We start from the raw sequence: 27,415 nt of genomic DNA, 5'->3' as shown, positions 1-27,415 counted from the left end.
AGAAAAATGCAAAACTGTAAATATAAAATGTAAAGATGAATGAAATGAAAGCAGGAATTACTTCATTGCTTTATAAATAAATATAAATAATTTATATTGCATTAATTCATAGTGATCCTATTTAAATTTTAATTTCAATCCTTTCTTGTTATAATTTGTAATACGAAAGAGCATTATAGAGCTGAATACTTACCCTTTAAAAACTCCACCAACAATAGACCACTTTTATTAACGATTTTGTCTTAAATTTGTCATCTTTTTTTTATTTATAAAATTTAAAAAGTCTCTAAACAAACAAATAATATTTAAATGAAAAATTCATTGAAAATGTTGGCTTACATTCAGTTGTTTTCTTTTTGTAAAATCATTTCTATTATTCATTCGGTTTGTGTCTGAGAGAGTTTTACAATTGCGAAATGGGAGGAAACCTATATTTAGCTAAACATTTAAATCAACAATTTAAAACATAATGTGTAGGCAGCTATAATGTTGTATATGCGGGTATGCCTTATTTAGTGGTTAAACACACACACTAGTTATAGGATTGTTATCATCGGAAAAGGAGGCCTTTGTCCTGCTTGATTTTGGATTCATATTTCCTGTTTCACGCCATGTTTAATGTTAATTAAAAATTGCACCGTCACCAGTTAAAAATAGTTACTTTTTTATCTTCCATATGTATATATCGTTTCTTTATAGCTATGGGTTGATTTCTTTTTTAAAAAATAAATTTTGCTAAAAACTTTTACTTGGCCTGTGTCCTAGGGTCTGTCTGTGCGGAATTCCGTTCGTAGTCAGGTTTATGCTTCATTCTTTTGATTGGAATTGTTTTCGAAATATTTACACAATAGCTGAGAGAGTAGAGTCCTTCGATTTTGAGCAATATTTAGTCGAGAGCTATTGTTTCTTGTTGTTGTTAATGAAAAACCTTGACTAAATCTAAATTTAATTTAGAACTTAGGGGTAAACTTAAAGCTAAATGCAATTTATAGTACAGTTTTTTGCTTGCTTCGCATATATATATATATATATATATATATATATATATGTATATCATATACTACACATAAATATTTTATTTAAATGTATATTTTTAATAGCTACATTAATCGTATTTACACTTCTCTTGTTATTATTTTCTTTTCGGATGTATTTTATAAATATTTTTACACTGTATTTATGATATGCGTGCAATTTTTAGAGATTTTCTATAAATGTTTTTCTTTTTCTTGTATCCTTTGTGTATAATGATTATGATTTAGAAGCATTTTCGTGTAGTTTTCTTTAGTGATATGAGGGAGCGCATCGTTTTGGTACAAAGCAAAAACACAAATTTTTCTTATATTTGAAAAGCCTAAAGTGGGGGGTAGAACAACCCATAAAGCGACTTAAATACAAAACAAAATCTAGCTAGGAATGTGGTGAGCTGCTGTTGGGGTTCTTGTTCATCAGTAGCTTAGATGCTCTGTTCTATGACACACGTGTGGCAATTTGCTTGGCCTGCTCATTTGCTGGGTTTTCAAAATTATATTCTGCGAAGCACAAAATGTCAGTTAAATGCCAATTTATTGGTACTTGGTCTCGAAGCTAAATGTAAATTACATTACAAATACATAGATGTATATAGATATACCTAGATAAATCGTACAATTGCCTGTCTATATAAACACATACATGTACATGCCCATCATGTACTTAGGATATATATATCTCACAAGCACACTCACAATAATTTTTTGTTTGTTTGGGAAGACATCCTGCCGCCGAAGGAGTTAAATCTCCGGCAGCAAACACATTCACGCACACAGAGAGATAGGAGATAGTGGGAATAACTAAAAGGCTAATTAAATGTCAAAAAACAAGAGCAAACATCATGGTCTAAACACAAAAAATGGAAGTTCTCAGTATGTATATAGTTAGTAGGATCCGTTTTAGTTTAGTTGTAGTCATCGGTGCCATTTAGCTAGTGAGCCTGCCACTTGAATTTGGACTCCATCAGCCACTGCTGGCCCTTGCCGTAGCTGCAGGGACGCAGCAGCGGTGTGTTGGCATCGTCCCTCGTGGCTCGCTGTAAGCACTGTCCGGTATTCGTGTGACGTATCCATTTTTCCTGTAAGAAAAATAAAACCAGAGTTAATGGTTTTTTTTAAGTCACAATCTGCGACTCACCTCCGCATCGTAGACCCACTCCTGATTGCCGCCCATGTTGTGGCAACGAACCATATTGACGGGACCATTGGAGCTGGATGCGTCCAGGCACAGATCATCGGACATGATCTGCTGCCTCTTGGTGTAGGCAAATACCTGGTTGCCACCCAAGCCATGGCAATAGCTAATGCCAACCTTCTCGTTGTACTTCCGGCCCATTGTGTCCAGGCAGGTTTCCGTTTCCGCATTTCGGATCTATTAGGAATAAATATCAGTAATGGTATGGAATTTTATTTATGAAATCTCCAAGCTTACCTCTCCCAGATAGTAATAATCCAAAGGCATTAAGCTCTCGGGATAAACGTTCTCCAAATACCAGCGGAAGCTCTTGCACTTGAGGCGATCCCGGAGAGCCTTACGATCGCTAACATCGCCAGCCGAAGCTTTGCGAGCACCTAAAGTGGTGCCATTAAAGGCAGAAGGTGGGTAAAAAATAAATAATAATGATTAGTTAAGAATATTCGTAATTAAGTAAATAAAACATTTATGCGCTGGTGAGTGTATCGTGTTTTAAAATCTAGGTGTGTGTGTGGGTGTGTTAGAAAGGCAAATTTAAAATGCTTTGATGATGATAAATACAAAAGTCTTGGTGCGTGTGATGAAAGTTATAAATATATTAATTATAGTTAGTACATAACACAAAGCATGCAAAAAACATTTACCCAATGACTACTAACAAGCACTTTTAAAGTATTTAATTTAAAAGCAAAGCCAATTATATTATTTACAAGACATATAAACATTAAAACTCATATATAAGCTGACAGGGGGAACCACAGATATCACTAGGGATTTTAAATCACTAGATATTTAGTTGCTAAAATATATTAAGCTGGAGGAAAACCTATTTTTTTAGATGTTTTTGGAAACTGTTTTCAAATCCATAGCGATTTCTGTGGCACCCTTGATTAAAGCTGCCAAATAGATGTAAGCAAAATATATCCATTTTAGATTTATTTGTCAACTCTTCCCCTATTATGTTTGAGTAAAAATTAAGACGAAAATCTTATACCAAATTCAAAATAAAATTGTTTTTAATATTATGTATAAGTTAGCAAGAACCATTCCCTTTTTAAACTACAAACCTTATTAGGTAAACCTACAAAAAATATATAGAGACGAATTAGAAATAACTAGATCTTTGAAATCACTTTAAAAAGTAAGAAATAAGTTATCTTATTTTCTTATAATTTAAAATTTTGTTTAAAATACTAGTTATTTTTGTTACACATCTCTGGGGTTTTATGGAAAATGGGGACGCTACGAGGACAAAGACAAAGAGTTGGTGGGTGCATTTATGGGACAGGACGCGGAAGTAAACATGACCAAAACGGAACTGAAAAATAATTCAAATAAAATACACAGATCGAAACGAAATGGAGGAGAGTCAAGGGAACCAATAAAACAAAAACTGATTTTATTGCAAATTAAATATAATAAAGGGTGAAGAAATCAAATATTTCGTGGTTGGATTCAGTTGATTGATCGGTGGAATTATTATTTTTTTATATTCGTTGTCTGGTGGATTGGATTATTTCGGTCACGGCCATGCCATAAATCATAAATATTGATAAAATATTTATACGTGTGTGTGTATATAGACATTGCATAATGCAGGGCGTGCTGCTGATTGCTCGGTAAAAATGCTGTAGTTACTATTATTATTGTAGAGTATGCAGAGAGACAGAGATTTATATATACGGAACAAAACACACTATTTAAGAGACAGACAAAATAGAAATTAGAGATAGAACGTGACAAAATATGATAGAAGAAAGTGAGGGAAGCATTCTGTTGTTTGTTTTGTTGGTTTTTGCATTTCAGGGATTTTTTTGTTGTTTTGTTTTATTTTTTGTTTGTTTTTGTTTGTAGTTTGTTAACCTGGGTAGAAGCTGTAGTAGAACTCTTTCCAGTCATCCAGCCAAACCTCAACCAGACGGGCATTATTGTGATTGACAATCTCCGTAGTGCCGCCGGGGAATGTGTACGGCGTAGACTTGCGAAAGACGTGACCCACGCGGGAGCAGGGCGCGATCTCGAGGACGCCGCCGCACATCCACACCTGGGATTCGAGTCGCATAATTTATATTTTGGATATTCAGTGGGGGGGTTTTTTTTAGAGTGTTTATGTGGGTTTGTTATAATCAACAATTGAGTGGAGAGGAGAGAAGAGGCAAAAATTGGGCGAGAAAGATATACACAAGATATATAATATATATATAGAATGCTTATAGGGCGAATTTTCTGGCCTAATCGGAATTGGAATTCGAAAGCAGTTGCTCTTTCTTTCAGTCTTTTCTAGCAAGTTTCTGTTTTTGGGCTTTGATTAAGATATTTGGTGCCCAACCATGTCTTAAGGAATCAATTTAGAATAAAATATAAAGGAAAGGGACATCCGCAATTATATTATTTGGTTTTAAAGCTATGACAGGAAAATCCTTTACAAAATATCAAAAGACTTGGGAAAATAATTATTTGAAGTTTACGGTAGTAAATTTATAATTTAATTAAAGGACTTTTGAAACTGTTCAAAAACTGGAAAGAAACTTGCATATAGTTTACTAATATTAATATCGAAATTATCCGAATGAAATATTCTTTATAATCTTTCAAGCCACACCCAACCCTCAAGACAACCAGGAACACAGAACGTTGTTTAAGAAACCCATTAAAAAAATATCAACAGAATATTAAGTATTAGTTACAGCTTAATGAATAAATAATAAAATAAACTTAATATCATAATTAGTCACCAATTGGTCAGATACTTAAATCATAATTAATAAGCAACAAGTTAAATGTATGTAAGTAATGTTTAGCTTAGGATTTTAACACGTTATTACTGGATAACAACTGTACTATAACTGGATACGTTAATACCTAGGCCTAAGTAGTGTTTAGTATTTATTCGTAGTTAGCTGATTGATTGATTGATTCTGTAATGAGCATGAGCACGAAAATGTACTGAGAAACTAAGGAGAATTCGAAGAAACATTGAGAAGAATTTCGATCAGAGAAATTATAAATTAATTGGGAAACATACTAATTAATATATTAAGATTATGCCAGTGCGAGTGAGTTATAAGAAAGAAAGTCCAGTTTCAGGAGCGTTCTCTCTGGATGTACACGACATACTTTTAAGGATAGCGAAGTTATTTATAAATACGAATTTTCAGGTTATATAGTAGCTATAGGATTAGTTAGTTATATGCTCAAAACATATCAGCTTGATTTAATATGTAAGGTGTTAGTGTTAGTAGGAACCTTATATTGTTGGGTTGTGTGTTTTTCTGTTAGCGAATTAAAGCCAATTACGATTAGAAGGTAACGAGTAATTCTTAAGGTTAGAAGTTAGAGATGCACGCAATTTAAAATCGACTTGTGTTTTGGAATCATGTTATTTTGACTGTTTGGTTTGTTGATTGATTTTGATTGTTGGTTGTAATTTTTGTTTGTTTGTTGTTGTTTTTTTTTGCGAACCTGTGCTCATCGAATAATAGAAATCACGCCACTCGTCCAGCCAAACTTCGGCCACTCGGGCCGCATTGTGGAGCACAATTTTGGCCACGCCGCCGGGGAAGGTGTACGGCGATTTGTCACGGAACACGTGACCCACATGGGAGCAGGGTATTATTTCTAAAATGCCGCCGCACTGCCAAATCTGCGGGTTTCGATTGCGTTTGTTGTAATGTTTTCGTGTTGGTAGGATTGTTTTTTGTTGTTGTGGTGTGATTAGAAATAAATTTTAAATTTAAATAGAAAACTCTTAAAATAAATAAGGAATCTTAAATGTAAGCAGCATTTGAATTTGATTTGCGGCTATAAAATTAACCAATAATTCAAACGTAACAAAGGAAGAAAAAAAGAAAAAAAAACAGAAGAGAAAACTATTGGAAAAATGCTGTGACATTGCCTTACACGGAACGACATCTCCAGATTCTCGCCGCCCCAGATGTCCATGCCCTCGTCGTAGGAACCAATCTCATAGAAGTAATCCTTATCGATAGAGAACAGGCCACCAGCCATGGTGGGAGTGCGCAACGGGGCAGTTCTATCATTATTCCGACGCGCCATCTCACGCGAAGGCACTCGGTACCTTAAAAATTAAGAACAAATAGTATTCAAAGACTTTCCTAATTTAAATACTCTCCATTGCTTACCATCTAAAGTTGAGCTTCCAGTTGAAGCCACCCCACGTGGAATCTGAGGCCGTGATATACTCGAATGTCTCATCCGAAATAACATCAATAATGGGACACACAACCGTTCGACGATTCTGTACGATGCGAGCCAGGAGAGGCTCCAGCCAGCCCTCTGTGCACTCACAATGGGCATCCAGGAAGGTGATTACCTCGCCACTGACATGCTCGGCACCCAGGAGGCGGGCCCGGATCAAGCCCGAACGTTTCTCTGTGCGCAGCACAAACGTCTTCACTGGCAGCTTGGCTACGTACTCCTCTAACTGTTTGCCCAGGAAATCTGCAGAAGAGAATTCAATTATTTAGTATTCCTGGACATCTCTAAGTTATCCCTCAACTCACCCCTCTCGCTGGCATCGTCAACTAGGATGATCTCCTTTAGCAAAGCACGCGGCGAACGATTGATCACACTCCATACGGTTCGCAGCAGCGTCGTCCATGCCTCATTATGGAAAACTATCACAATTGAAGTGGTTGGCAACTTTGAGGGATAGTGCTTGCGGCGGCAACTACAGTGGGATTTAAAACGAAACCAGTTTTTAGTAAAAAGTCAGAGTAAGTGGATATTGATAACTCACCCTTCGTGCCGCACATCAGTTAGCGACCGATTCAACGAGATCATGTCACTGGCCAACAGATTGAACTGGTTCTCCTTGAACTTATCCTTCATGAGATCCTTCATGTCGGCGGGTATCTTAACCGGCTTGCCCATCTCACCGGGCTTGCCCTTCGCCTCCTGCACGGAGGGTGCTAGGAACCACTTTTTAAGCACCACGCTGGGATAGGTCATGGAGATGCCGCCGGGTGCAAAGCCCTGTCCCATGATGAGAGCTCCCGAATCACCATCGAGGGATTTCTCTGTATTAATCTCATTGTCGTCCACCAGTTGGTTATCATCCACCAGACGCTCGGCGTTGGGTAACTAGGGGAAGGAAATTTAAAGATGTAGAGGAAGATTTACGAGATATTTCAAGGAGAACAGCTAGCTCTGCCTTATAGCTCAATTTCCGAACTTAAACTCACTTCTACATCGTACTCTCCCGATCTCTTGCAACGCCATCCGTCCTTGCCAATGCAGTCCGAGTAGCGGGCGATGAGTACAAAGTCGAAGATCACCCAGACGAGGGAGGTGAGCAATACGATCCTGCAGGTGTTGGAGCGCATGCGTCCGCGCATTTTGCGTGTGAAGGTGGAGAAGGTCATGATTGTGGCTACGTCTGTTAACTATATGTCTTCCGGTTAACTATGGATCAACTGCTGATCTTTGTTTGAGACACTTTGATGATGTGGAACTTTGTGATATCTTGATTTTTTTTTTTTAGTGAGGGACGATCATGTTAGTACCCTGTTGTTTTTCTTTTCTCCTTTCAGTTTCTCGACGATATGTTGATGTTTTTTTTGTGTTGCCTTATATTCGTAGTGTTGATGTTTTAGCTCTTGTGGATGTTGTTTACTATTGTTGTTGTGTTATCGGTTATCTTTCGTTATCAGACTTTTATCGCTCCCTCAAGCGTGAAATGTTATTAAATTTGTGATTTTTCCAGTTGCTGTTGTTGTTGTTGTTGTAGTTGTTGGCACATATGGGAGCTCCTCTCCTTTCGTCTCGTCGTCCCTCTCTCTAGCTGTCTGTCTTCGGCCTGTCTCCCCACCAATCTCTCTCATGCTAACCTTCGATTTGACCTTGATTAATGTTGTTGCCTCTGTTGTTGTAGTTGTAGTTGTGGTGTTTGCAGTTCTTTTTGGTATGGAAGTATCAGCATCCTTTCAAAAACGATCAGTATTCCATGGAGACGAGTTCCAGGTCCGGTTTCGCCTTGGAAAACTCATTCCCGGACCACATCCAGTTTGTCGTCTATCGATTAACGCGCTCTCTCTCTCTCTCTCTCTCTCTCTATTTATCGCCAGACCTTCGATTATATATTATTCAACAGCTGCAAAGAAAGCAAAAAAAGAAAAGAAAACAAAAGCTATGATAAATCACATTGAGATAATAATAATGAATAGAGGGGGCACAAAAAAAATGAAAGTTATGATTTCATATTGCTCTGCCACGAAATCAAGTTTTTTTGTTAGGCAAATAAGCAAATAAATGAATAATTACATTCATATTTATCGTTTTTTCCGGTGCCCAATTTATCTAACAGCAAATACATTATATTAAATCAAAAAAATACCTATTTAATGATGAGTTATTCTACACACAATTATTGTTCCGTGAAATAATTTTATTTCAACTTGGCAGTTGCTCATCAAGGTTATTTACTTTAATATTACATCAATTATTACAGGACTTGTACTTTTAAGCCTAAAGACAAGTTGCTAATTGACATTTGTCTGGAAAAGTGTTAGCCTTAACCTGCAAATTGCTGTGAGTTAATTGGCATGTTAATTGATGTGTCATAAGAGAGAAAAGTGTTAAGAATCTGATGAAGAAAATCTTAAATCTTTCAGTGAGTTCAAGATTATAATAAATATTATATAAATAATAAATATATCATATAAGAAAACCAACTTCTCGCATTGCATACTTGCTTAAAAAACAGCAATAAAACTGGTTCATTTACAAATATAAATATATAAATAAATATTGCACAAACCAAAAAGTATTTTGTTTATTTTATTATATTTTTCCCACTCGAATCTTCTGCTTTTTTTTGTACAAAGATAGAAAGACAAACATGTGCTTTGCATGCCACCAACATCTGCATCAATAAATCGAATCAAAGCTTAGCTTTCAATACCTTTTTTTTCCGGCTTGGATTTTTGCCGTTTTTCCTGGTTTTTTATTTTTTTATTTTAAGCCCGTTTCCCACCGCAAAATCTCGTGCGCTTGCACACACCAAATGCCAACGGCAAGAAGAGTAAAGAAAAAGCAGCAAAAAAACAGTTGGTTTTCGCTTCTTCTCTTTTTCTCCTTCAATCCAAAAGCCGTTTTGGCCAAAAAAATTCCATTGACAAAGGTCATAGTCGCAGACACCAACAGCAGCAGCGGCAGCAACAACAACAAACAAACAGCGGCAAGACAAGCAGCATCAGCTGAAATGCCAAACAAGCCAAGCCAAGCTGTCAGAGCGAGAGAGAGACAGAGCGCCAAAAGCGCAACAACTCTTAACGGTATTTTGCTGGGGCTTTTCTGCTTTTTTCCTGATACTCTTTCAAAGGGGTATTATCCAATTTTAAGCTTAAAAGATCTAACATGTAAAGGATTATAAAAGATACTTTTACTATACTTGAAAGACACTCCTTTTTCCCGTATACCTTTACTAGAAGTTCTTAAGCTCAAAAGATGTAACATGTATAGGTTTGTAAATGATACTCTGTATGTGAAAAATACTAAATATCTAATATGCATACATAGGTTTACAAAAGATACTTTTTTAGTCTATGAAAGATAGAAGATACTTCGTTTTCCGTATTAATTCACTTGAGAACATTAAGCTGCAAAAAATCTAATATCTATAGGTTTGTAATAAGATCTTTCTATATATTTAAAAGATACTATGTTTTTTCGTATAGCTTTACTAGAGGATTTAAAGCTCTAAAGATCTCACATGTAAAGGTTTTTAGATCTTTGTATTTACATATGTGAATGATACTTAAGATCAAACATTTCAAGATGTTTTAGAGTCATAATTATGTAAAAGATATTTGTGATAAGATACTATGCATATTGCATAATATATTTTAAACATATTTTATAGGATGCCCTCCTATGTTTGTGATCAAATGATCACTTGATCACCATTCTTAGGAACAATATATATATTTTTGTTAACAAACCAGAAACAAATAGTTTCAGCTGCTCAACAAATACTGTCTCTAATTCTCTTGCAATTTGTAAATAAACAAAATAAACTGTAATACAATTTTGCACTCAAACAGAATCAACATCTAGAACATCTCCAAGAAAAATATCTACTGTAAGAGTATTGAAAGCTCCCCCAAGTACCCCCCAACAATAGTTCCTCTTTTGCATCTTTCGTTTTTTTTTGCGCACATAACGTGCATTTGAATCATTCATAAGGCATGCGACGTCAACCTCGTTGAGCGGCAAACTAGACAAGACTATGGGTCTGGGAGTCGGAGTCAGAGTCAGAGGGAGTCTCTCTCTGAAAAACCAGTTTCCCCACCAACTGAAAAGCAACTTGGTTGGGCTGCCCGGGGGCCAGATGCAGTGGGTGGTGCCTCGGAATGAACACACACTGGTAAAATATGCAGTTGCATGTGCAAGACCCCAGAAGAGGCAAACTTCAGTGGCGCTCGCTGGAGAGCCCTTTTAGCCATGTCAAGCCATCAATAATGCATTGGACGATGGCAAGGAAATGTGAAATATAAATTTCAGTTTTTATAATTATCTATATTCCAAGAGTCGCCAAAGCCAATGAGTCAGAGAGAGAGTTTGCACAAAAAAAATATAATGAAGGTAAATTGAAATCCGCACTGGACCAGCAAGGGGAATATAAAATAATTAATAATTCAGGGAAAAAATATTTCAGGTAAAAAATCGAAAGGCCTTAGAGTCATGAAGCTTTCAATTCAATTCAATTTGATTTCAATTTTATTAAATTTGTAAATTCACTGAATTTAATAGAATAGCTAAAAGGTAGAGAGAATCCTTTTAGATATTTAAGAATTTAAGGAAATTTTCAGTAAAAATCAAAAGAGGAGCTCATGAAGCTATCAATGCTTAGAAAACCATAATTAAGGTTTGTTTGATTTTAAGTTTCATTAATGAAATTACTAAAAGATTTCATACTAGAGTAACGATTTGAAAAGCTACATCATTATTAAGGAATATACTTAAAATACTTCATATATCAGATAATGTTATAAAATAAAATTTAAAAGAACCCACAGATACTTCACAGTTCCTCATTTTTACTTTCTATTTCAACAAATTTGAAAATAAATATGGAAAATATAGAGCGTAAATAAAGATATTACATCATGCCGGGGCATTAACACAAAACCATCTATTGATGACATTTAAGAGGGGCTCTTCCCATTCGATTCGCTCTGTGTTTGACGCATTTAAAATGAATAAAATTTGTAACAGCTCTGTTTCACGTTTATTTGTGCTTTTGCCATTCATTCGCTTGCATATTTCACTATAGACAATTCAATTACAATTATGTCAAATGAATACATTTTACAATTTGTGTGTTTGTGTGTGTTCTGCTTGAAAAGCATAATTGGCGTCTGGTAAAATGTTGAAATGCAATTATCTGCACATAACACAGGAGCAGGAGATTGAATCGAAATTGATAGCGGAAATGGGAAATATGGGTCGAGGAAAACAGAGCAGTCTGCATGTGAAAGTCACGCTTTGTGAACTGCTAATTGACAGGTAATCAGTTTAGCTGCTGAAAACAGCAAACACACACATGGATTTTATTTACGAAATTATACAAAATAAAAGTGAATTACCCTTAAAAATTAATCACTGTTCACTGTTAATCAGCACTTGACAGTAGAATGTTTGCCTATAAATTAAATTACAATCTTATCTGATAGGAATACATATTGAATCAACATTAGCACTTAATTATAATCCAATTCAAAGCAATTGAAGCTATCACCAGAGGCACCAGAGATGTCCAATCATCAATAGAGTAACAATAATAGCTAAAAGCATGTGAATAACACAAACACAGTGGGTTCTTAGATTAACAGAGAGGAAAGAAGACTATTTATTGTTTTAAAATAATAGCTACCTAATTTAGACATTCAATTAATTTAAAACAATAAAGATATGTGCTAAATCTTTTAGTTCTTTGATGATTCCTTGATTGATGTTTTTGCTCAACAGTTTCCATGACTCAGTATCAGTTACTTTAAAAATAATTAAACCCTTGAAGAACTGACTCTCTAATTATGAAGAATTCCCTTTCAACCATTCATTTTCTCTTAAAATACAACCAATAATCCCCTAGAAGCCTTGCCTTTCTGTATGTAAAACATGTTTGCAGCTCTCGAGAGTAATTTGCTGCCAACTTTTGACTCACTGTTCTGTCGCAGCAAACGACGACGACAGCAATTGATGATTTATGTATGACAATCGACTTCAATTGTTGCCGGCTTCTGTGAACTTGAGCTGTGATTTCTCTCTGTGGGTGGTTCTAGGGATGAGGATTTAAGCGCTTGTTTGTTTGCTAGTACTTTGAGTTTTCCCCTCTTGATTTTACTTTACTGGCTTGCACATTGCGCCAGTTGAAAAACATTTTTCGTCATTTAATTTTCCAGGATTTTAATTAAAATAGAGCGCGCTTGCAGAAAAATTCACAGCACGTAACATCGAAAAACTGTCAAACTGCCATAAATTGAAATATTCCCGCCTGACATTCCCGCTTAGCCTCTTCCTCTCTCTTCCTCTCTATCTTGGCCACAAAAGCGGAAGCTAACAATTTTTAACAAGGGCCCAAAAAAGCTTTTTCAAGCTGTGCTGCTGTTTATTGCCACTGATAAGGCGCCGAGTAGGGATGTCTATACTATATACATCCGTCTATGTACAGTAGTGGCTCGGAAATTTGAGAAACTTTTCGATTTTTGGGTTTAAGTTTGGCCAAAAGTTTTCATTCTCTACTGCTGAATGTATAACTTTGTTTTTACTTTTTGGTTTAATCATCTAAATAAGAAAATTTTGGCTATTCACTTACTTTACTGTTTTCTTTAGACTTGGGAAACTATATTATTTTATGGGTTTCATTTGTTTGTAGATGAAATTCTAATCTAATGTTTTGAGGAGTCGAGAAAATATCTATACTATATCATTTTTTGACTTATTATATAAACCATATTATGTCTCATATATTTTACCAATAATAATACTTGAAAAACTGAATTTTTTTTATAGACAGTATCGAAAGTTGAACTTCAAATATATAAATTGTTGATTCAGTACTAAAGTTTACCATAATTTCAATGGAATATTGAGTGAAATATTTTTGGTGTACGTAAGAGGAACATTATATTCCATCTTTCTTATATTTGCTTCGTAATTTATTGTAGATATGGTTTAAAATTTGTTCAGAAATATATTTTTATTATATTTAATACCTCAAGATGAGTTTATTATAAAAAAGGTGCAAAAAATAGTTTTAAAATGTAAAGACAACCCGAAAACTGAACTTCTAGTGCAGTCAGAATTTTAGATAACTCCCTTAAATGATAATAGTTAATGTCTATGATAACAACTAGAGACTGTTTTTTTTGTACCTATTTTAACAATTTATTAGCGGGCACTGTAGGGTGAGCCCGGAGCGTGTTTTCAGCTGCACTTGTGTGCCCAAAAACACTTAGCACGCTTGTTGAGTGCCTGGCGCGCACTTAAAAAAGCGCACAGCAATTAATTTGATGGAAATCTGTGTCAGAGCCTTTTTGGAAGAAGAGCTTCTCAAACACGAGACGGAAACGAGGCGGCGGAGCCAGAGATATGGTGGTGCATAAATGTTAACCTATTGAAACATCCGAGCAAAGCAAAAATCTACCGCAGCCCTGATTGACAATATTCTATTATTGAGCACTCTGGGAAATCTGTGCAGGGAAGAGCAATCAATTTGGAGTAATTTATTAATGAATTGGCGGTGCTGCGTTGGCGAAGGTCGCGCCACCGGGTCTCACCAAACCAGAGACAAAACAATAAACGAGGGCAACAGCAACGATTGTGACAACGCTTACAAAATGAAATTGTAACACAAATGCAATTAAGAGTGCAAAAAAAAAAAATAATAAAAAAATACACTAACAGGAAAATAAAAACAAAAGACAGGCCGCTCAGTGAGTGAAAACAATTTGGAAAACGTAGGCAATTAAATGCAATTAATGAAATTGTACTACAATTAAGAGAGTGGGGTGTTTCGTTGACCAGCAAACCCCAAGCTGATGATGACCATTTGACGAGGAACCGGTTTTACATGATTTAGTGAGATTTTTGTAAATTTGCATACAATCCACATGGGATCCACGACATTATACACATTAATCTCAATAAAATGTTTAACATTTGAGCAGCAAATAAATATAAAGCATATGTATATGACGAGAGTACCTGATTTATTTAATTTAGAATTATATAAAGTTATTTTTAGGTCTTTTAAAGTACCATAGGAGTTATAGGATTTGTAATGGTATTCTTAAAAAAAAAATAAAGAAAACTAACTTTGGGAAGCGTAAGTTTAAATACCCTTAAATTTGCAATTTAAATATTAGATCGTATCAGATATCGATTATAACTATGATATTATATATTATATATATATATATATAATTACAAGCTTTTGACTAAAATTAGAAACCGTGGAAGGATTTATGAAATAGAAAATTTTGTTACGCACTAATGCAAAAAGCTTTGAAACATAACTAAGCCAAAAAAGCCTTAAATTTAATTCGGAAAGCAGTCCTATGCTAGGTTTTATAAGCTTATCAACTCTGCATACTTAATTTGATTAATGTAAAAAAATTCAAATTTTTTCAATATTATTTTGACAATTTTAACCACATAAAAATTTTCGAAAATTTTGAAAATTTTCAATTTTTCGCCAGAGTAGCTAGATCGACTCGGCTTTTTATGCTGATCAAGAATATATATGCTTTATAGGGTCGCAAATGACTACTTCACATCGTTATATGCTTCTGAGTAGAATTACTTTAATGTAGAGTTAAATTCCCCTCCAAACAACTAATAGAAAAGATACTTCTTAAGTAGCTTCTGCTTTCACACATTCATTTGCATAGACCAAAAAACAGGTTCCACACATAAATTCATCATCACAGTGCCCCAGCATGTTTCTCATAAATAAATCACTTGACTTTTAGTTTGGGCAGGGAAATATTTTGTATAATTAAGTACACTCGTTTTCGCGCACACTTCAACGGCAACAGAAATAAAAAATTTCACATAAATTTCAAGTGTGTTATTTATTTTATTTTTCGTTGAGGTAATTCTTGTTGTACTATATGCATGTAGGTGCTGTTTTTGGGGGCCCTGCACTCGGCACTTTAATGATCTGTGGCTGAATGCCAGCAGAAGTTGTCAGTTTTTTTGGGGGGCTTCTGGAGAGAGAGTCTGGAATTACTCTGGCTACTCCGATGTGAAAGGCGCGTAATTTATATTGCACACAAATAAAATTTATATCAGCTTCATGTTGGCATGCAAAGAGGCGGTAAAGCCGCAATGTGAAGGCGAAGTGATACAAATTAGCGCTATAAATACGCCCCAAACACACACACATTTCCACACATGGGTTCCACACACAGTCTGCCTTTTGGAGTCATAAAAACAAATGCGATGCCAAGTCCGTCTGTCTGTATGTCCGGCAGGTTAATGAACTAAGACGACAGCAACAGAAAACAACGATGACGACGACAACGCCTCGCAATTTCAACTAATAAAATGCTAATTTCCATGCCAAACCATGGCTAATACAGTTTAATTTAATTTACAGTAAACTGAAGTAGAACTGGAAATGTAAATACCTCAAGTAACTTTTCAGATAAACTTTAATTGCAGCGAAGAAATTAGAAGAATATTAGCTTTTTAATCATTTTTAATGACTCAAAAATATTTAATGCTCATGCTTTAATCATAAGGAAGTTCCACTGTAAAAATCCAACCCGGCTTAGATATGGGAATAGCAATTAAAAAAGCATTCCCCAAAGGAGGCGCGATAAAGAATATCGTTTTGGGGGACAAGTTAGCAGGTGAGTGAGGGACAACAGGTTTATCAAGTAAATTGGCTTAATTCCAGTTTTAATGACGTGTGAGACTAACTGTTAATAAATAAAGTAAAGCCTGCAATTATTCAGCTGTTTAAATAATGTATTTATTTACTCTAGCCACACTCACCTTTGTAAATAATAAATTCAAACTATAACCCAGTTTCATAAACCACATAAAACAAATAAAATGAATTCTAATAACACACAAAAGTAATCCATTTGATTGCCATTCGATAGGCGATGGCATCAATCAACTTAAATAGACAAAAAGCCATAAAAATTGCTTGGAAGATGAGATTTTTTTTGTTTCTGCGGCGACGAAAGCTAAATAATAAATGGCATCAAATTAAATAGGAATTTTACGAGAGGAAAAACCAAAAGAAAATAAAAGAAGAGTGGCAGCAGGGAAACCTGTCGCCAAATCAAGAAAAATTTGTCGAAACACGAAAATTGACAGCTGAATAATGTATCTGAGGATATGGGGACATTATCATCATCATTATCATTTCCAGTCATCGACTATTCCAGGCTCATAAAAGCGGATTTTTGCGCTAATTTCGGGCTCTCTCTCTCCCTTCTACTTGTGATTGTGGTGGAATCTTTTGGTCGAGAAAACAAAAAAGATTTCATGACACGCATTTTAATTAAAAGTAAATAGAAAGAGAGAAAAAAGTGGGGTATATATATATAGAGAAAGACGGAGAACCGGAGCTTAATGCTTGCCATGAGTACACAGCAAAAAAAATGGGAACAGAAGCCTATAAATGAGGTTCTTTTAAGTAAATATTGGGAATGAAGCTGAAATGTTTAAATATATTCAAAGTTTGGTGAGGTTTTAGTTGGCTTTTGTATTAATTACTATGACTATCAAAGAAGGGTTGATTACACAGCTGTTTAAGTAGTTAAAAACACCTCACTGCTGTTTAAAAAATCCATAATATTATCAAATATTATTTCTGTGTAATCCAGATTGTGCACAATTGAGGGAAAGGAATGGAAAGTAACGAAATGTGGTATCGAAGTGAAGAGGAGACCTTCTTCTTAACCCTCCTCTGCTGCTGCCTCTGCTGCTGCTGATTCTGCAGCAGTGTTAAATGTAGCAGAAGAGAATAAGGAGGAGGAGGGGGGATGTACCCAGGAGCGGGGGCGTTTAGAAAGCGGGAATATGCTAAGCGGAGCAGCGTTTGCATAGCAATTGCTCATTTACAGCACTCGAAGTTGTTTTTCTGCTCTTGGTTTTTTCTGTTGTATTTTCTTTTTTATTTAAAACAAACTTGTTTTTTTTTTATATACCGCTTTCCAGCAATTTGTAAAACTTTGCACGAAGCTGTGCGGAGAACAAAAAACACAACAAAACAAAACAAAAAAACCCTGTGCATAAAACGGAGACAAATAAATGGAACAAACGGAAAAGTTTTTTGAGGTTTGACATTCGGCACAATGGTAATTCTATTTGGACCATCATTGGGTGGCTCTTGGACCCGGAAAAACCTCCGGCATGGGTTTGACCCGCATCATTAATTTGTTGTTGCTACGCTTTTGTTCTCTGCCTCTAATTATGCCCAGCAGCTTCGTTTATGCGATTAAGCCAATTATACAATATACAATGGCAAAAGGTTGACTTAATTAAACGGCAATATTAAATACTATTTAGAAATGTTTCATTTTGCCGGTCCCTTAATTGTTGTAAATATTTATTTAGGCTGCACCATAGCTGGCATAATCGGTTAAAGTGCATCTAACAAGCAGAACAGCTGAAAAATAATTATTTATTTTGAAATTACCATTTTAGTGGTACTAAAATTTATATTTAGATGGCACTAAAATTCGAGTCAAGTAATTAACCCAACAGAAAATATAGTTTATGATCACAAAAAACTGTAAAAAAAACCAAAGAACTTTACAATTTAAAGTCAGTGAACAAGTTGAGAAAATGAATAAGTGTACCAGTTAAATGAACAAGTTAACCAACAAACATTTAAAATAACCAAGTGAATAAGTAAAGAAGCAAATAAACTAATTAAAAAATTCGTTTAGATTTGTGTTCTTTAAGAATTTTTTAAATATTATTGGATACATTTTCAATACATTAAAATGAACCTACACTTTTTGCTATTTTTAGAATTGTTTTTTACATTGCAATAAAAATTTCGATTTGTTTTTAAATTGTACAACTTCTATTCAATTTTTAAACTAGCTAATCCAAATTAAATCAAAGCAGGTCAGTGAGTTTCCGAATGAAAAGCCCCAATCCACTTTTATCACAAAAACCAATCACGCATGAACGCACATGGGAGTAACAGATGTGGCCCGGGGGCGGAAAGGGGCGTGGACGTGATTCTACTGTTTTGTGGTTTTCCTTCCTATAGTCACCCTACTATCCACTTTTCTCCATCTGGCGACAGCTCGCCACCAGTCGAGGATCTCCAAAAACACACACATAGACAGGCCAATCTCTCTTTGTGCCATTAAAATGTTATTTCCTTATTATTGCCTTGACTTAATCGTTTTCCTTGCAGCAGAGAAACGCTTCCTCACATCCCTCAGGCTGGTTCTTTCCTCTGCTGTCCCACTTTTATCGCACTCTCTTCTCGACTTACAGACACATATAGGGGACAATTGTATCCCCACAGCCCCACATGTGAACAGTAGACATCAAGTAAATAGGACTTAAGATAGGTTTTCACTATATATCAAAAATATATAAGTTTTTAATTTAAAAATAATTTTCTAAGGTTTAAAAAAATAATTTAGGTACCGGAGTCAGTGTATATTATGATTTTACAGCTGTAAAATCTTTTGAGGGATTTTAAGCCCCTAGAGGGATCATTAGATATTTAATCATAGATATTACATTCACTGACTATTTAAATTATAATATATGTCTTTATCAATTTCACTATTATTGTGATAACCACTGTCTGTACACATGACAGACTGACGGACTTTATTCCAACATTTTCACTGGCCTCCTCCTCGTTTTCATGTGATGCGTGTCCATGACAATGGAACACAAATTTCTATGGCACACATTTGCGTATTTCTCCTCTCGCCACCTCCTCTTATTATTATTATTTTTTTTTTTTTATTTTTTTTTTGTGAGGGAGCTTACACAACCACATAATCTCCAAGCGGGCGCCGCCGCTACAAACTAATGCAAAGTGCCATCCACTCTATATGTCAAAGAATTTCTGAGTCATCGTCTCGCATTGTTAATATAATGAGGCAACATCTGTAGAGATGGTGGCGCTTACAAAGAGAAAGGATTTTAAAATTTAATTTTGCAAATTTTAAGCTTCTTTTCATTAAAAAAAAGAGCAGGAAACCCCCACAGCTTTTCTTGGTTTGTTTTTATTATTTACACAAATATTTATTGTAAAGGATGAAATAAAGAAGAAATGCAAATATAATTGTGCCATATTTTCATAAGAAATTATTATTTAAATATATGAATTCCTGGAAAATATTTTCAGAGAATAGCATGGAATATTTAAAAATGAATTTAAAAGTGGCTTTCCTTTTTTGGTAAATTATAAGACAAAAGTCTCCTGATAATTCTTTGCAACCAAAAACATGCATTCCCCATTGTGTTCATTGATTGTTACGACTTTCAGGTTATTGGTTATGCAAATGGTATTGGTTCCATCCCCAAAATTGATTGGAAATCACCCAAAATGGCAGGTAGGCGAATGATAAAGAGACGGAGCTTAGCAGGTGGCAAACTGCCATTGAACTAATTAAAATACCTTGCGTAACTGTTGTTCGATGCTGTCTCAAACATACAATAATGTGACACAGTAATTACCTAGATTGCGTCCAGGACAGATATGAAATTTGAGGTGACTACGTTTCCGGGACACGTAAAATGGTTGAGTGCGAAATAATGTCAGATGGCAAATGTTATTTCTATGTTTTATCACTACTGACATATGCCTGAGATAACAAATAGAACACACATTCTTCCTGGCTACTTTTCATGCACTAAAAATTGATCAAAATTTATGGAGCCACCTCGGTGGGATAGAAACATCCATAGAACGAACCCAGCCACCCACGTTTTGCATTGCACCCAGTGGAGACGTGTTGCCAACCTTGGTAAATATGCTGTGCTGGCTGTAATGTTTAACCTTTGTTGTTGCTGTTGCAGCGCTATTGTTGCTGCACGGTGCTGCGTTTTTAACTGGCTATTTTCTGGAACAATCTGGTTGATTTTAAAGGTCGTTTCGTACTCAGAACTAATCCATTTTGCGGGATACCACAAAGCAAACTATTAAACTTGAAACTAATAATCTTATATATGTTTTTATAAGAAGAATTTTAAATTGAAGTAGAAATTTTTAATCAAAGTAAAGTAAACATTAAAAAACCAAAGATTTTTCCTTGGCACTCAGAACCGAAGGTTGGGAGTTTGGAGAAACGAATGTAAAGTAACATATTTTCAATAATATTAATAACTTCAAATGCGATATTTTTTGATAATTTAAATATTGGTATAAAAAAGTTTATATTATTTTCGATATGTTATAGAGCATGGTATCAGAATATTCCACTCAATTTACACCCCTAAGATAGGAGTCATATTTAAATTGATCTAGCCAACTAGTTTAATCGATATTGTTTGATACCAGTAACTAACTATGATCACTAAGTATCTAAGACCATTAAGTATGCATGAAATAATATGTATGACCAGTTACTAACTTTAAACACTAATAAACAATGACTTGCAACTTTTGTAACACAACACATTTCTGAGACTTGGCCGGCAGCAGTCACTTCGTTCCGGGGATGTTAGTACTAGTTGGGAATCATATGCACAGATGTGCAAGACGTGTTTTGGAACAAATTTAAGAATTTTTATGAAACTATGAGGATATTCTTCTATATAATTTTTCTAGTATATAAATCGGAGCATGGCGAATCGGGGGACTATATATATACATATATATAGCTATAGGAACGATCGAAAAACTTTAGGAAAAAATATTATAACTTTTATAGTTTTCAGTTTTACCATTTAATAAGAAGTATTCATCATTTAATATTCTATATTCTTCCAGTTAGTTGATGAAATGCCAGCTTGACTTATTTTATTAATCAACTTCTAGTTAAAGCCAGACATTACTCTCTGTGCTGCTTCGCTGGTTAGCTCGCTCCGCCACGGTTTCTGGCTTGGTTTCAGCCCGGCTTGGGTCTGGGCCCAAAAGCTTCGGCTTTTGGCTTTGTCAAGTTCGACCCTGGGGGCATGGCTCATAAATTTCCCGCTGCTATTGCAATATGAAATATATGCAACATAATTGAATTGCGTCTGTGTGGGAGGAGCATGTGCCCCTGTGTGTATGGCGGTACTGTTAATTTTTAATTTATGCTCATAAATAATCAAGCCATTTTCATTAGAAGCACACACACACCCGAAGCTTGAGAAGAAAATGAAAAGAAAAACCGACAGACAAAAATGCAAGCTCATGCAAATTGTAAAGAAATGGGAAAGTATTTTATATTTCATAGTTTTAGAGATTTCTTTATGTCATATTATGTGTCCAACGAGCACTCTCCTGACTTTTTATATTCACTCTTCCATTATTTGTTTTTTTTTTTTAAGCTTTTAGGATGCAACAAAATTGCAAATAAAAAAGCAGAAATATCTCTGACTGAACTACATCCTACATCAGTCTTTTATGTTGGAAAATGAAAGGAAACTAACTTGGGGAAGCCGAAGTTTATAAACCCTTTCCATATTTATCAATGTTTAATATGACAATTTTATTGACAAATCAAAATTTAAAAAAGTTCATAACTATGCCAAAAAAGCATTCATTTTAATTCAAAAAACTGATCTATGTTATTTTTTATTAGCTTAATAAATCTGCATACTCAATTTAAAATGTAAAAAAATTAATTTTTTTTTATAAATTTTCGAAAATTTTAACAATGTATCCATTTATAAAAATTTCAAAATTGTGAAAAAATTAAATTTTAACCGGACATAGCTAGATCAACTCGGCTTTTGATGCTGATCAAGAATATTTTTTTTATAGGGTCGGAAATTACTTCTTCACAGCGTTACAAGCTTCTGACTAAAATAAGAGTACCCTGAAAGGGTATACAAATATGTAGCACTAAGATATTTGTACGCTTATGTTTTTTTTTCACTTTTTTGTTATACATTTTCAAGATAACAAAAAGAATTTCTGTTTTACCTCCGGCTCAGAAATATTTCTAGCCTCTTTATGCGCCAAAAATAGAAATAAGAAAATGCCTCAATTGTGGATAGATTTTTGGTTTCTTTCTTTCTTTAATTTTTTGTTTAATGTGGGGTAACGGGTGTGTAAGTCTTTCGGGGTGTTAAATGCCGCGTAATCATTTTCGGAAGCTCGTAAAAGCGCAATGAGAACAAAAACAAGAAAAAGGCGAGCAAAAAATCGTGATAAAATGAGAAAATCGAGCGGGGGTGGAGTGCGAAAGCTGTGCAAATATATATATAGTTAGCTACGTCAGCTGTGTGCTTTAATGCCACTGTGTGTGTGTGTGCGTGTGTATCTATGTGACATTCGAAGCAGCCAGCAGCTCCAAAAGAGAGAGAAAAAAAACAAGTGAAATAAGGCCAATGATGCTTGTAATTGTAGCCCCAGTTGGCTCCAACTGCTGGGTTTTTTCTTTTTTTGGTATTTATTTTGTCAGCTAGCTGCTTGGCTCTGCTTTTGGCCATGGCGGCCAATTGCACTTTCAAGGCTGCATCAACTCCGGCTCGAACGCACACTCCAACTGCTCTCCATCCATCGCCCCCACATGCGCAAACAAGTCTTAAAAACTCATTAACGTTTTATGATGTGAAAAGAGAAGCCGCTGGCTAAGCGTTGGCCACTGTCACCACTGTCAGTTTGCAAACACATAAAGAAATATTGGAATGATTTTAAAATTGAATTAAGATTTAACTACATATTTATAATCATTGGAATATATTCAAGGAAGTCTAGGTAAGACATTATGGTGGGGAACCAAGTTTCGGTAAGTATTGGGTAGTAATAAATTACTGTTTTATATTAAAAATTTGTAAGAAACCATTATAAAGTCTATAGAACACACATCCCAAACGATCTTAAAATACTTCTTAGTAATCCCAAAGAAACATTACTAAAAGTCTAGTAAAAAAAATGTATAAAGATACACATGATCAAGTTCTCTCATAAAATGGTGTGTAGAAAAAGGTTGCGTAAATAATGAACAAAAAATCGAAGAAAAATAAAATCAATTCCACATTTTATTAGATTTTAAATTGCTTACTTTATATAACCTTCATAATAATTGTTAAAATCTTTCCCAGTGCAATTACCCAGCAAACTTGTGTTGACTGCCCCCGTTGCACACTTGCTGCACTCAATCAAGCCTGAAAACCCAAACGTGGCTAGGACATGAGGGGGTGGCGGCAGGGAGGCTGCTGCTTGGGGACCAAAAACCTCCGAGATGAGTTGTCTTCATTTTGCCATGAGTGGCAGCCAGGCGGCCGACAACTGCAACAGGCCACCCATAAAAGATGACAACGGGCAAGACCATCATTTGTGCTCCATGGCAAAACTTTTTTTCTCTACGAGAGAAGCAAAAAAAGAAGGAATTTCAAAGTGACCTAATGGACACTGGCATACCCTAAAGGGGATTATGCGACATGTCCAAAGAGGTTTTAACTAAAATTAAAGGACGTAAAAACGTTAGATGTGGTTCCCTTTGTTAGTAGAAATGTGCAAATGAGCTTGAAATACTATGAAGGCATTGCCATATTTCATTTGCATGGAACAAAATATATTAAAAACTTATATTCTACTAAAAAGCATCCAAAGATTTAAGAACCAGTTTCCTAGAAACGGTTTTAAATCAAAATTTTCACTAATTTCTTTAACCAACAAAAAACTCCAGCCCAAAAAAAAAAACCATCTCAATTAACAACTTTCTTACTTGGATTCATCTTTAACCTAAATACTATGTTACCATGTTACCTAAAAATAAATCTTAAACACCGGCATTCCATCAAAGATAAAGAAAAAACTCGATCATGAGCAGGAAACTGTGTTCTTTTTGTTTTTTTTTTTTTAAGAGACCACAAACATTTTGTCATCTCATCTCAACTTTATCGCTGCTTTCTTGCCACGAAAAGAACCAAACACAAAAAGCCACAGTGACATTGCTATAAAACCCCTCGGCTACATCCTAGACAATTACGAATAGAGTAAAACCCGCTTTACTACGGGGAAATCTTCACTTGCACCGCACACCGCACAGCATCGCACTTGCTCTTCTTCTGTTGCCTTTTTCCAGCTACATATAACTGTACCTGCAGGTGTGTGTGTTTGTGTGTGTGTGTGTCAGTTGTTGTAGTTTTAGTGTTTGCTCCGGGGAATTTACGGAGCGTTGATGGCTTTCTCCTCTAAGACTCAATTTTTATAGAGAGAAAGAGTTAGGGGTAAGGGAGGAATAACATTGCTACACTACTCCAAAGCTGGGATGATAACGCGAGGGGGGAAAGAGATGATCTCTCGCCCATTAAAAGTAGCTAGCAAAAAAAAGATTTCGTTTATTGGTGGCATGGGCCAGTTTTATAGCTTCATTTGCACACACACACAACAAGCTGGCACTGCAGAGGCCGAGGTCAGGTCGGCATTAGGCTAGAAACAAGGTGCAGGTGGTAGTGGGGGGGGGGGGGAAGTGGGGGTAATAACTGTCCAAACAGTGGGTGTGGCAAGTGCAAGGCGATCGGTATTTCTCAAGCGGAACCGGTAGATGGAAAACCTTCAGCATCTGCTTAAAAACTTTGAATTTAAAAACAAACCATGTTGGAAATCAAGGGATTTGGAAGTTATAATTACATTACTTTAAAGATATTTGCATATTTAGGAGATATTCCAAGAAATATTCTCAAGGAACCACTTTCATAGGACATATGTTGTTTTAATTAAACAAGCACAAAGAAGATTATTTTACAATAAATCTTCATACAAGATAGATATATATTTTCTAAGAAATATATAGAAAATATTCATAGAAATTAAATATACATTTTCCAAGAATTATATTTCTACTTGTTCTTATCTCTACGAAACTTTTACTTCCTTTTTTTAAGCAAAATATAATTCTTTATCGGCCCATTGTCTTATCCATTAAGTACCTTCAGTCTGGGCTTCTGTTAACCGTGCTATCTAGTAATTATGTGGCACTCGCAAAGTGAGTAATGCCAACAAAACTCGAAAATTTTATATATTTTTTTTTTGTATAATCATTGAAAATTTAAGACACTGCCGGCCATACGCTTCTGAGAAATCTTTCCCACAATCAGTGCTTCCAAACGAAAGTCACGACCCAAGAGCAAGCATTATTTTTTTCTCCCCGAGCCGATGGTCATCACTATCATCACAGTGCGGCCAATAAGTACGTGGCCCATTGTCATTAGCCGTGGGCATTAATTGCAGGTACACTTACTCACCCATGAATAGCACTCTGACCTTAATGCATTCAGTTACACAGGTTGATAAGAAAAGGAAAAAATAAAAGAAATGCATTTTGCAAATGCCCCATAGCAAACGAGGGTCGGAAAATGTGGAAGAAAATTACGGAAATTTGATAAAACCAAGTGGAAAGCTAGGAAGTTTCCACTTTAATTCTGCGTATTTCTTATCTGATGGGGATTTTTCCCTTTAAGAAGAATTTTAAATTCTTATCAGTATTTCCTGGATTTCCTAGAAACTTATAAAACTGAATTTATTTGAGATTGTTGACTATTATTTTTATATTTAAATGGTTTTTAATTGGTTTTCCAAATCCAACAGTAAAAACTATGTCCCAAAACTCATTGTTTTACTAATAAATTAAAAAAAAAAGAATTGCAGCAACAAAGAACAAGAATAAGATGAATCTTCCAATTTGAGATTCAACGGATATTTGCACGAACCGGTTTAATTGGCTCGACCTCCAATCAGAATCAAGTTCACGAACGCAACTGGAATTACTTGCGCCAGCTTAAGACCCCCAATAAGTAAATAAGTGTGTTCGAAAAGTGTGCATGGAAAACTCAAATGGAAAACATACCTTGTGTGGCGAAAGACCTTTTGGGAGCTGGAGTTGGCCGCTGCAGGAGATAAAGAGAAAACAACAAAAATTTCATTCGCTGGAGATGAGCAGCACCAGGATTAACGCGAGTGTGTGTGTGTATGCGGCGAATTAAAGTGACCAACAAAAACATTCACACATATACGGATGAACGCTAACTAACACACACAGCCGGGTACGCACGCAGGGAGCAAGAGCGAGAGAGGGGATATACGAAAATTGAACACGTTTACCGCGATTCCGGCAGGGGTTTGTGGGGTGTGCCGTGCCCGTGCCCCGAACCCGAACCCGTAAGGCCCCTAGAATGTGGGCGACCCGGTTTATTTACACGCCCGGATTTACTTATACTTATTATTATGGACCGCGCCTGCTGCACTTTCTTCTACAACCACAGCTCTCTGTTGCGTACGCGCGTGTCCCTCAGTGTGTGTGTGGGTTGGCGTATCAAGTGCACACGTATGCATCCGGGTGTATTTGTTTCTTTTCTTTTCTTATTTTTTCAACCGAAAACTCTTACGATTCTTATTGCCCGTTGACTCACAATTGCACTTGCACCAGCACTAAGTATTCGTTAATAAATAATTAAATCATCCGCGACGCGACATTCCTCGGCTGAAATATTTTTTTTTTTGAGCTGACGTTTTGGCTTGGTTGTCACTTTGGTTTGGTGCTGGCAGCTTAGCCATTTTCGGGCTAGATCTAGCGTTTAGTATCGGACCTGCTGTTATTTAACATTTTACATCATACACGGCTAGACAACCATTTTACTTATACATGGGGTAAAACTCAATTTTTGGGGTAGAATTCTAGTACATAGGTTAGAATTCTCATGCAGGAGGTAAAAGTAAAATACATTAACGGACCTGCTTTCATGACAAGAATTCTCTTTCGTTGGCTGTCGTGTGATTGTAATTAACAGAATTCGATATTAGCAATATATCGATAATTTAAAGTGAAACTCTCAACTAGCTAATAGCTATAAATTATAAATGCAGCTAATATTTATCGAACTAAGTACATATAGGATTTATTTTATAAGAAATAGGGGTAAAGAATCGGAGCTTGTGAAATTCTTTTCGATTGTTACAAATTCCAAGCCAATTGCATATATTCTCACAATTGAAACAGTATGTGGCCGTTTTCTTAATGGGAAACTAAAAGCGCGCCAACACGAATTTCCTAACGCCATCAAACTT

At 35.5% G+C, this 27,415-nt stretch overlaps 1 protein-coding gene across 5 annotated transcripts; it reads right to left on the bottom strand.

Annotated features, from left to right (window-relative positions):
- Window positions 1-235: 235 nt before the first annotated feature.
- Pgant5 (polypeptide N-acetylgalactosaminyltransferase 5) lies at window positions 236-26,894 on the bottom strand. 5 transcript variants are annotated; one of them, XM_020953504.2, is made up of 11 exons: window positions 26,761-26,891; window positions 26,199-26,238; window positions 7,431-8,338; window positions 6,986-7,329; window positions 6,750-6,916; window positions 6,369-6,687; window positions 6,127-6,304; window positions 5,689-5,869; window positions 2,464-2,603; window positions 2,170-2,403; window positions 236-2,110 (listed from the first exon to the last, which is right to left on the bottom strand). In XM_020953504.2, exons 3-11 carry the CDS (start codon window positions 7,608-7,610, stop codon window positions 1,964-1,966), a joined length of 1,890 nt encoding a protein of 629 aa, XP_020809163.1. In that variant the 5' UTR covers window positions 7,611-8,338; window positions 26,199-26,238; window positions 26,761-26,891; the 3' UTR covers window positions 236-1,963. The 5 variants fall into 5 exon arrangements, 4 of the variants coding, with proteins under 4 accessions (XP_020809163.1, XP_020809165.1, XP_020809164.1 ...); XM_020953506.2 differs by lacking the exon at window positions 5,689-5,869 and adding an exon at window positions 4,090-4,270; XM_020953505.2 differs by having other exon boundaries at window positions 26,737-26,885.
- Between the last annotated feature and the right edge of the window lie 521 nt (window positions 26,895-27,415).

Source organism: Drosophila serrata, unplaced genomic scaffold (genome assembly GCF_035046125.1).
Source record: "Drosophila serrata isolate PLE 108 unplaced genomic scaffold, ASM3504612v1 contig_275, whole genome shotgun sequence".
Taxonomy (NCBI): Eukaryota; Metazoa; Arthropoda; class Insecta; order Diptera; family Drosophilidae; genus Drosophila; species Drosophila serrata.
This window is presented reverse-complemented; position numbering and strand designations above follow the sequence as displayed.

Excerpts from the sequence above, each read along its gene's own strand:
- Pgant5 (XM_020953504.2), bottom strand. The coding sequence starts at position 7,610 with ATGACCTTCTCCACCTTCACACGCAAAATGCGCGGACGCATGCGCTCC. Across the intron at positions 5,870-6,126 it reads ATCTGGAGATGTCGTTCCGT|ATTTGGCAGTGCGGCGGCAT; the intron begins GTAAGGCAATGT and ends CGAAACCCGCAG. Across the intron at positions 2,604-5,688 it reads CTATTATTCGATGAGCACAG|GTGCTCGCAAAGCTTCGGCT; the intron begins GTTCGCAAAAAA and ends GCACCACTTTAG.